We start from the raw sequence: 11,772 nt of genomic DNA, 5'->3' as shown, positions 1-11,772 counted from the left end.
TAACGGTTGAGAACGCTTAATAATAAAAGTCTAAACTTGACAGTGCTCAGAAGTTCAAGTGAAATCCTTATCAAAACCATTTATTATTCCTCTCTAGTCACTATATTGCAGCGATGCGAGTACATAATGGCAGTCATAACTCGCCGTAGGATGAAGCAGTCACGACGGGCGCAAATTCAATGAAATCAAAGGCACGGACATCAGTCAAATCGTGGTCGATCTCACTTAAGCCACCATGGATTGGACACACTTGAAATTCACCATGCCACCATGTTTGGAAATATTCATACACTGCAGTAATATCATGCTATTACATTGGTGTGACGTACATACACTCGCCTTCTGGGAAAGTTGAGATTGCCCTTGACAAAGCCCTTGAAACTAACATCCCAGAGTACAAGCTGATTGCAATGTCAGTGCATTTGTTTTCGCTTGAACTTTTGAATCTCGCCATTGTTAGCCAATGTCAGAATGGTAGCTCTCAGATGGGCGAGTGTGCTCCTAGTTTGAAGATCAATTAAATTTCAAAGACGAAAAATATGGAGCACCCCTTTACCATTCTTTCTACTTGGTGCTGTTTCGTCGCAGTTAAACTACGAAACGGGTTCCTCCATAACTTGAAAGTAAAGTGCGATCTCAATGATTTATCATTCCGCCCAATACTAACAAATCCGAGCTACGGTCAGTGAGCTTGATAGTTTGGTTTGAATATGATGCCACACATTTGCGGTGGGACTCCATAATCCGCCCACTCACTTTTTCCGAGACCAAATTTGGCCCCTCTGATCGAACTGGCAGAGAGGGCGTTTCGAGCTCGCTGCTTTGGCCACTAATTGCCTTGACGTGGGCTTTAGAAGTTCCGGAAGTCGAGTTCAAGATAGGCACACTAGATTTAGTTCAACGAACTATTTCCTGCACAATCCAACTGGAGGCATTCTCTTCATTTCTTTCTTATTGAATGGGGGATTCGACGCTCACGGAGAAGGACATGAAATTCTAGCCTCCGTCCTCGTTTAGTGAGGATGCTCACATCATCAAAATTGAGGGAGAAGAGCGAGAGAAAGAGAGAGAATGATCTTCGATGCTTGAACTTGATTCAACGGCAATGAGAGACGAGGCGCAATAGCATTCCTAAATATTAGCCGACTTGGCCTTTGACAAGTTCCACGCCACGCATCAAGCGAGTTGAGACCAACCCCAGCAACAACATATTTGCAAATTGATCCGTTCCGGAGACACTGAACAGAGGCACGAAACACGCACACCTGGAGAGAACTGGGATGAAGTATGCACGGAGTTGGTCAACGAGAATCATTTGTTCAACTCGGAATGATAAGTTACCTGTCACACCAACTACACATTTCGAAAATCTACTGGTCTATTCATCTGCACGTAGTAAACAACAATCATTTTTCAACATGAATGAATTGAATTGTCCGTACATGGTCCTAGAACACAATCTACAATTGGGTGTGAACTGTGAAGAAGCTGGTTTGGTCGAGAGCCAAGAACAAGTCGTCAATTCGTTCGTTCGTTCGTTCGTTCGTTCCAAGAACACGCTCATGGAAGGGAAAACAGTGATAGGATATTCCAGTTTTAAGGCCTGTCACTTTGGATTTAGTTTGCTCAGCGAAATCACTGATAGATTGCCTCTGGAGTCAACGAATTGATCGAATCAATCTCAATACTTGCTCAGGAGAAGAAGAACTGGATTGGCATGAACAATGCTCGCTCTTCATTGACATATCGAAGTTGGTCCATATTCCAATCCATAATCAATGTCTCAGAAACCGCTAACAACTCCTCTGGGGGTTCCAATGCTTTCAAGTGGCACCACGGCTTAAAATATTGGATATCTTGATACCCTGGTATGTAATTTGATATTCAAAACGGATTTGGAGTAAATCCTAGATGTTCCTCAGATAACTTCTAGCCTATCTCCTACATGACACAACTAGCAGTAGCATATTCAGCTTGCCGATGAAGCACTTGAGGACGTAAACGAGAAAGATTTCTGTTCTAGATTACTGCAGGAGCTGAATCATCTTCCTTCAGCTTAGAGTTAGGTGATGTAAAATGAACTAAAACATCAAGCCATTTTGGGGTTTGTTAATCTGTCGAACACTTATCCTAGTGAATGCTGAACTAGCCACATTACCTGGACTTGAATGAAACAAAAATGTAGCCTGGAGTGAGAGCTTTTAAAGCAAAAACTGCCCTGCTCGATGTTTAGACGAGCAACAAGTTTTACGAGATCCTTCCAATGGAGACTCCCCAACTGATAACGTTCCTGGTCGGTGAGTTCTGGTTCGAACTCATTACTTACCATAGACGTGGCCATTTTGTTTGTCAAATGAAGCGCCTAGTAGTCAACAAATATGTGCCTTGGCTATTGGTGTCCAATGTTTGACCTTAGCTTCTTCCAATGCTCATGAACTGGGACACTGGGAAGTCTTCCACTTCGATTTCCTAATATAGTAAGGCAGGAGGGGCACCACTTGCACAAGATCTGCTTTGAGGAGTGTCAGTCACAAAAGGACTCGAGCTCTCTCATCCGGCAGTATTTTGTAACTTGAAACGGCACAATTACTAAACGAGAACACGCCTTCTTCATTCCCACTCAGTCACAGATCCGTCGGCTTTCATATGGCTACATTCAAGACAACGCAAAACATTCCCGAAGATTTATGCACCACTACTGTTGCTGAACTATTTCCCACAACTGACTCATGGAGAGGAGCATAGGTGCCACTCCAACAATGGCAAGTGAAAAAGCACCAGTAAAAATGAGGGAAAACTTGATTTGCTCACATCTCTCCGAGCTCAAACGGCAACTGAATCTTGCAGCAAAGGGAAGAGGACATGACGACATCAGCTTAAGAATATGATTTCAATTCGTAGCCAGTTTCTGAGGAAGCAGCCCAAAGTTTTGTTGTACACATACGTACATTGTAGAAGTAGCCACGGTCCCAGCAACGAATGCAGTAGGCCAACAGATCTTCCCTTGAAGGAAGCCTCCATGGCGAGAGAACGGACGACGGCGATGATCGTCTTCATCATCATCATCGGCCAGGCCAGTAGCTCCAGTAACTCCAGCAGTCTGAAATACACAGGTTTTTCTTGCGTCTGCTTCTACTACTGCTAATAGCAGGCCCAGTGGTGCTAGTGATGGCAGTAGAGGGGCAGCAAATTTCAAGATGGAAACGATCCTAGCAGAGTGTATTCATCAAACGTGAAAATCTTCTCGTACAATTAAAAACTCTTGGCAAGACGCAATCGGGACAGGGATCAACAATGACTTCAAATTAGCCATGAAAGGCAGAGGAGCGATCCTGAGTGAGCTATGTTTAACGAGACGCTTTAAGATAATCCTAGACCCCGTTTTGGTCGGGCTTATCTACAAGATATGGGCATGCGTATTGTAATAACTAATCAGAACTATCCAAGAGAGTTTCCGCAGGCGAAAAGAACCCAAAAGACATTCAAGATGGAGCGAGAACTAACAAAACGTCCTAAAATATTTTTTAACGGCTATTCATCTTCATTAAAAGCCATCCAATATTCATTGATGATGCGACAAACGCGCTGCTCTGAAACAGCTCCCAAAATGTGTATTGCCAGACTACAAAATAATGCAGGGCTCGGGCAACAAATTGGCCCAAGCTTGTGCATTTCCGACACGCAGCCTTTAGCTTGTTCCTTATTTTCAGCGAGCAAATGCGGTTCCGGAAAAAATATCAATGGGCTCTTCTTCCCATATTCGGGAGTAAAAGTACCAGCATTGGTTGGTGGGCTGTTTAAGGGACCTTTAAAAAGCGAATGGCTCCACTAATTGAACCAAACACTTCCAGGGAAACGAGTGCAATAAGCCCGCCTCAGGTCGTTTTCAGTTGTAGATTTTTTTGCGCATTTGCTTTGATATTGGCCAGAGTAGGAATATAAGTTACGATTGATCGCCGCACACTTATCCTCCAAGCCGCTGTTTGAGTCACAATAAATGATGGCAGACTTATGGTACTTTTTGAAATCAGCATACCGAAAAGATTGCGTATAAATGAACAGCAAGTTAGTTTCCTGATGAAAAGGGTATACAGTTTATTTTAAACCAAACTTTAAGAATATTTTGGCACCTTTTGCGCTAAAATATTATCTTGCTGCTTGGGTATGCTATTTTGACATTTGAAAGCCATTGATCAATTACTTATTACGTTGTTACATCATATGGAAATTATCTGACGCAAAGCGGTCACATATCTAATTCTTTAGAATGATGTAACTCAACAATAAATTCAACAATGGTTTACAAAAAAACTTAACATCAAAATGCTGAGGCGCAAAAGAGTAAGCCAATAGAAAAGCTGTGCTCGTAACACTCCATGAATGTGCTTTGAAGTATATTATATTTTTTCCCTTTTTCATCAAGATAGTAATTCGCTGTTCACATGTAGATGAGCCTTTTGGTATCCTGATATCAAAAAGTACTCATAAGTGTGCCAACATATATTTTGACCCAAGTAATGGCTTCGAGGATATGTGCGCACTCTGCTGTCACGTTTTCGCCGAGAAAATTAACTGTCTTGGCGTGGAGCCAAAGTACCGCTTTCTTTTGCTCATTGTGATCGATACAAGCTAGGGTACGGGTATTGTGGTATTGACATGTAAACAAAACCTCCATTAGTCGCTTATGGCATGTTCAGGAATCATTTCCTTTAGTATGTTTTCAGGGTTGTGTTACGTATTAAAGTAGTCTAAGGCCAAAATCAAGAATGCTTGCCAGGCCTCAAGCTGCGTAGCCAAAGGCAAGCAAAAGTGCCTCTGAAGCCTCTGGTCCGGAATGAGCAACACGAAACTCCGTGAATGACACTCTCAGAACTCAGAATCGGAGGCAACGTTAGAGTGCAGGCTCCTCACGTAATCGGGGGCTTCCAAGTATGAAGGCCTTGCCTCCTTCCCTTTTGGTTGGTTCGCTAACATATTGTGCACATGGGGTTCAAAGTTAGAGTCGTGAGTAAAGTGAATAGATGTAGAACGTTCTTGAGGCGGAATCAAAGTTTGTTAGATGACTACAACATATCTTATGTATTAAGAGTATTTCATGCCATCTTGCGTCAATTTAGAACTAAAACGACGGAAAGTCGATAAGTACAGAATTCGTTGTGATTAGAAGGCCAACATTTTAAATCAGAAATCAACTATCCAATATTTCAACGATCAGTCGTCGAACACCGAGATCAAACGAATGCGCTTTTCATTCTATTCCGACGGATCCGACACTAACTTCAAGGCTCCAAGAACATTGAACAGATCTGTTAGCAAGTTAAAAGCAACGACGACTAGCTACGTAAAGAAGAAGTTCCAACAAGGCGAGAATCTGTTCAGGGAATACCTTCGTCCGAAATTCTGAATGGATTATGAAGTCTCTTTTAAGACTCAAATGCAGCAACATCTACCAACTTCTCCAGGGAATTGGAAACGCGAAAAAAGGAGGATTTCGCCTCCACAAGGAATTTAGTAGACGAGCCACTAGATCAATAGCTTATTCCTTGAAATTGGGATGGCGAGAAATCTTAGTCGCAGACGGGAATACCCTCAAGAAAATCGTTCTGGAGATTCTTCAGCTCAAATTCGATTCGCAAAAATGCAAATTCCTTAAATCGCACTTTCCATTATGATCCTCATGAATAAAGACTAGCCATAAGGTCTTTTAAGAAGGAAGATCCGTAAAAGCACTTCCATCCTACGTTTCATTCGTAAGCATCTGTTCTTGCCCGCGCGGTAAACCTCAAGCTCAGAATATTTTACATGGTTTATCAGATTTTAGAAGCATATTCAATTTTCATCGTGGATCCCTTTGTGTAACCTCAAACACCAAGTGTGCACAAGTTCTCCGATAAAATTAGTTCAAACACAGGGAATTAATTCCCCTTCATTACAAAGGGATACATATTTGAACAATCTTAATCGGATCCATTCAAAACCTTCACTAGTTTGTATTTGCCCAAAAAATGCAAGCATTTGTAAGAACATCCCAATTTGAACTCATTTATCAAATCAAATGAGTTCAAGGGCTTATCGTGACCGAGGTTGGGGCCTCATCCGACAGTTTCATCATTCATGTCTCGAAAATCGAATCTCGATTTTCGATTGAGTTGCAATCGCTGTTGGCTCAATCGAAATGAAGTCAGAGACTAGATAGCCTCTAAGATTGGCAAAGCCCTTTGTGCAAATCTGTCAATGTTCCTTAACCCGTGACGTAGGTAAGCTCGAACTATCATGGATGAAGAAGACAACCTTCGGCAGCCACACTACCCTAATTCGATCGAAACTCGAAGTTGTAGCTTTGGTTGGATAGTGCTCTCTAGATTCGATGTGGCTTTATGTTGATTACCTTGCCGGAGGAAGTTTTGCTGGTTTCTTGACAAGAGGACTTCGCCTTTTGTTTATCTTTCCCAGATGTCCCAGGCACATCTGGATCTGTTATCTTGGCTTTGGTGGAGTTGCGATTTCCCATGATGACACACGCCCTTCCACAATCAACACATCAGAAATTTTTCCTTGCAATGAGCTGCAACACTAACACTCAAATGAATGAGCCAATTGGCTCAACTTGAGCGACTGCGCAACAGTTTAGTGATCTCGAACGAGAGGCTCACTGCTTAGATAAGACCACTATCTAATGAAAATCTGTCGGTGCGGCTTGGAACAGTCATCAAATGACATACATGAAGAATTCATTATCTTTATCCATGTCATATCCTATACACACACAGGAGTACTCTGGCCAGTAGCTAGCTCGTTGAACCAATGTCAAGTTGGATCAGAAACAGGACGACGACTGTGATGTGAGATCTTCAGTGCCCTCACCGCCTTCCGCAAGAAGGATACACTATGCATAGGTGAATGTAATATATGGATGGACAGACTTACTCACGGACGGACATACGCGACATGGAGGCCAGTTCGGCCTTGAAGGCTGAACAACATTCCGCCTTTTCTCTGCCTCCTTTGCTTCTCCTACTCCCATGTCTTGAGTTGGCTTTCTACAATCTTTTGATCTCACCTCCATGATTTTCCAGGGTGTGTCTTTGTGTTCGATGCGAAATATATTGAAGTTTTTCCTCTCTGGACTCGCTCGGCCAGCCCGGGAAAGCATGGCATTCATAGGATGCGAACATTTGAATTCGGCAGACCTTTGTGCAACACAATTTATGAATGTAGCAGCACGCTGTACTCTATGTAGGACATGACAGGCGAGAAAATAGGAAGAGATTTTCAAACATCCCAAGACCTTTCAATCCAAGGAAGATAAACAAATATGAATCCAGGGCGTTCCACGCGCCAAGCTCGATTTGTAGCAGTATATACCTATATTACACATATATAGCTATGTAATCTTAAACTTAAATGGAGCGCATTTTTGATTTTTGAGCATTCAGTGCTTAATGAGCGTTAAATCATGATATGCATTTCCAATATCAACAAAACCTTTTTTTTTTTAAATTCACTTGTGGCATTAAAGCAAAGAAGCATACATAGGTGCTTAATTTAGAAACCATTCAAGGTTTGATTGCTTTACTAAAAAACAAATGGAATCATCGAAAGCTCCCGATATGCTGTTATGCTATTTAGATGGTGGGCGTGAGGTTTGGAAGTGACTCCACCTTGATAAAACGTAGGCACATCATACAGAGGGAGACTCATCATTCGCTCATGTAACTCACTACGAAGCACAACGTCATTGTCCACCCACTATCAAAGTATAAAGAGATGTTTTATTTGAAAAAAACGTTCCACAAACTTTGGGTGTTTGAGAGTAATCTTGTGTAGCCGTTAGACATGTTTGTTTTAGGCACGCTTTGAGGGCTGATATATCAAATGCCGAGATTACATTAAGCAAGTACTTGAGTTGTAATGAGTGAAAACACTCTTATCATATCAAATGGGCTAGAATGTAGGTGATATACTGTCTGATAGAGTATATCAAGCACAACTAAGTGCAATTTCATGACTAAAGGTGTAGTTCCCGCAGGAATCTTCATCCAAAAGTAAGATTTTGCTTTTTTACGGGCGAGTTAAAAACTGAGATTATCGGTAAAAATGACGGGTGACGGTGTAATGACTATTGAATCATCTGAAAGATGATTCCGTTTCATCTTTCACTCGAAATTCATTTCTTGCAGTTTCGATGCAATTTAATCAGGGTGTTTTGATACTCGGCTTAGTCGTATCTCGTCTCAGTTTGATATCCACGGAATAAATTTGCCGTTCTTCAATCGAAAATTATCTCGTATGGATGTCTTGCCTAAAAACACAGGAATAAGCCATAATAGGTCGACAGACCTTCTCGGCTAGAGTTAGTAGAATATTGAACAAATACCAAGAACAAAGGGTGGACAACCAATTACCGCATCAGCTTGACCATGTTAGCGATGCCCGTTTTGTAATGGTTCATGTTCAAATGATGCTTCCCTTAACAAATCAAAAGGTTTGTTCCGAAGGCGGGATTCGAACCCACGCCCTTTGGAGTACCATGTCGTGCCTCTATCGGGTTCATTAGACCACTCAGCTACCATACAAATGTAGCCATGAAAAGTTGCTTCGTCCCTAATTTATGAGTATCAATAGTTTGGTTTCTGTCATAACCGATTCGGAACCTACGAACTTGAAAGGAATCAAAATTCGGTCGGCTGTTACAACATTTTACGATAACAATGGCCAATCTTGAATTTGAACTCCAATGCATCTTCAGACCTAAGTTCCTACGTGTCAGACCGAAACTTCACATTGTTTCGTGTTGTAGGTTGTTCAATTCAAAATTGGTGTGAGCTTCAACTTCTCGGACCATCGGAAATCTAGATCTTGGGCGATATTCCGTTTAGACCTTGGCCTCGAAACGATGTTTAACCGGATGGATGTCACTCACCCTACTACCCCTTGAACTATAAATCAAATCGACATGGTTGATCTGATCGCCTTTCATTTGGTCCAGGAATACTGGATAATGTTCAAATACAAGAATCCCAGACAATGGTTCCACTCCGGGATCACTCACCCGCTCCAGTTTCTGGAAGTACTCCCGCAGGAAGGCGATCGGGTTATCGGGCTTGGACACGCAGAGCTGAACGATGCAATCCTTGAGCAAGGCCTGGATCTGATGCTTTTGGACGTAGTCCTCACACTCCCGCAAGGATTGGGACTCGTCGCCGGCCGCAGTGGCCGTGCTCATGCTCACATCCAAGCCCGGGCCGGACACACTCATTGGGGAGGGTTGACCACTCATGATGACGCCGCCTCCTGGTCCCCTGAATTCGGCCAGGACTATCGGGCTCAGCACTCACGGGTGAGGAGGATAATAATAATGAAAATGATATGATGATAATGATGATTGTGAACAAAGACGATGATCCACTGGGATCACGGCTCAATGGTGACGTTGGTGAGGATGTTGGTGACGAATCGAAGACACGAAGAACCCCCGAGTCGATCACGCCGCTCAAGACATACAATCACCCCTAAGGCTTTTTTCACTCAACCCAAATACGAGACGACGCTGATGCTGAGTGGTGATATGCCACCACCACAGCCAGAACCACCAAGACCAACAGGACCACCAGCGACAGCGACACCGACAGCGACAGCGAGAGCGTACCCAATCAAGGCCTCAACTAGGTAGGTAGGATCTAGCCAGCTAGCTGGCAGATAGCTCTGTCGACACACACGCGGCCACACTGAACTCACGCTAAAGGAACCGCCGTAGCTTTCAATGCTCTCAGAACTTGGCCTGATGTCGGATGCTCAGCCAGTCCATCGCCTGCCTGGCCTGGCCATCCATACGACCCATACACATCCACTAGCAGCCATGCCTACCACACCAGAGAATCCAGAGGCAGTAGTGATCATGACTTGATCATGACGTCACCTGACTAGTGGCGGGCGAGTGCCTAACCCAGGCCCAGCCCAGGCCCAGCCATACCGGGCATAGACATTCCCACATACTCATGGAGGACAAAGTCGATAGGGAAAAAGGACCTTGAAATAGGGATGACTCAAAAAGGGCGACATGGGCAGGACAGAGTTACCATTCGCACCTACATACTTTCAAACTTTCAAAGGCCAACTTTTGACGCAAATCGACGCAAGTTGGGGGAAGTGAGCGGAATAGCAGGATTGAATAAGGGGAAATTGCATTGAATGGGCGCTTCCGCACTTCATGGATGAAATTATGAGACGGTTAAACTGTAATAAAGGATCAGGGATGATAGCTCAACTGGAGAAGACCCTAGCCAGAAATTGAATGGGCCAGCTCAAACTTTCGAGTCATTGTCTTATCATAGCATGAAATAATGCGGTAGGTTTCACATTAGCATAACGATGACATGATGTACGTCGGTTCATGTACATTGATTCATAACAAATAAGTCTTAGTGTACATCTAGGCAAAACGCTGGATTTAGCGTTTTGGGTTTAAAAGGTTTTTCACTTATCGCTTCACGCCCACGTCACTAGGGAGCGCTACATTCGTGCGCACTACCCGCTCAAGGTGCCCAATTTCTGCTAGCCCAACCAACTCCCCGAATCTCCATCCGCGCCCCATAACTTCCATGCGAAACCAGCCTAACCAGGCTTCTGACCATGAGAAATGTTCAAACCATCATACTTTGTTTTTCATCAACCCAACCTAGCCCAGCTTTGACCTAATTTACAAATGAAAACAATGGGCAGACAAGTTGACTGGAAAGCGCTCACATAATTCCTCTATCTTCCATATGACCTTTGACTTTGAGCCAGCCTAATACACATAATGAAAACAATAAGACTTATTCATGGTCCGCAGTGCAGTTAGTGGATGGAAAAAAGTGCTGGCCGGATGCCTACTTGGGCCTCCTTTCCTTTGGCTGGCTTTTCCGAATGGCTGCCTTGCCTGGGTGGTTGGGCCCTTAAGTCAGTGCAATCATCTGACATTGGATGTTGTGTGTACAATAGAAGTAGTAGTAGTGGAAGTCATTTTCTTCGGTTTTTTTCACCAGAGGTTCAGCTATTCAAAAAGAGGTTTTGAGAGTTTATCAAGAAGCTAAGGATCTGGAAATATTTCCAACAAGGGCCACTTTCAAATGGATCATTGCTTTTAAATTCCATGCATGGAATAGTCCTTTTCATTCTTCTCTAACTCCTCTTGAGGCAAATCAATGTAGAAACACCAGAATATGTTTTAAGACTTTATGACTCTAATGACTTTAACAAGGTATTTTTTGGTGAATCACTAATTACTGATCCATTCTAACACCATAAATGCACCACCAACTGTTTTAAAAGATCTTTCAAGTCCTACAAGGGAAAAATAAAATAAAAAGCCTTTTGGTATCAAAATGGGAATAAACAGAGAGCTATATACGGTATATATGTGTAGTATACCATCAAAGTCATTAATTGGCACTAATGAAAATTTAGGGGAAATGTTAGTAGTATCAAAGGAATTTCTTATAACTTTGATTATTTCACAAACCAAAAGATTTTATTTTAGTTTAAAAGCCAGACCAGTGTCCAGTAAGAAGTACAACAATGATTCAAAAGTATCTGATGAAGAAATCTAAAAAACATGAAAATGACCAGAAAATTACTTCATTTGGCCTAATGTGAGAGTGACATGACAGGAATGAGTAATTTTGTAAAGTCACTGCATAGTGCAAATGCACCTAAAGTCAAACAAGACAGAGTTGTGCAAGAGATGAAAATATTTTCAATCCAGGCAGTTATTGTACTGTTGGCTGTAGT

The 11,772-nt window shown here is 42.7% G+C and overlaps 1 protein-coding gene across 3 annotated transcripts in view; it reads right to left on the bottom strand.

Moving 5' to 3' along the window:
• The window catches only part of LOC131893369 (cAMP-dependent protein kinase type I regulatory subunit-like), a 21,649-nt gene extending 12,032 nt beyond the window's left edge, over window positions 1–9,617 (bottom strand). Inside the window, exon 1 of one of the 3 annotated variants that reach the window (XM_059243367.1) lies at window positions 9,053–9,617. In XM_059243367.1, the coding sequence (XP_059099350.1) occupies window positions 9,053–9,280 (228 nt within the window). In that variant the 5' untranslated portion in view covers window positions 9,281–9,617. Of the gene's footprint in view, window positions 1–2,326; window positions 2,836–6,388; window positions 7,018–9,052 lie in introns of those variants that run through there. The other 2 variants (XM_059243381.1, XM_059243400.1) reach the window with 2 other exon arrangements.
• Window positions 9,618–11,772: the final 2,155 nt, after the last annotated feature.

Source organism: Tigriopus californicus, chromosome 1 (genome assembly GCF_007210705.1).
Source record: "Tigriopus californicus strain San Diego chromosome 1, Tcal_SD_v2.1, whole genome shotgun sequence".
NCBI classification, from domain to species: Eukaryota; Metazoa; Arthropoda; class Copepoda; order Harpacticoida; family Harpacticidae; genus Tigriopus; species Tigriopus californicus.
The sequence above is the reverse complement of the archived record's forward strand: the minus strand, read 5'-3'. Positions and strand labels throughout refer to the sequence as shown.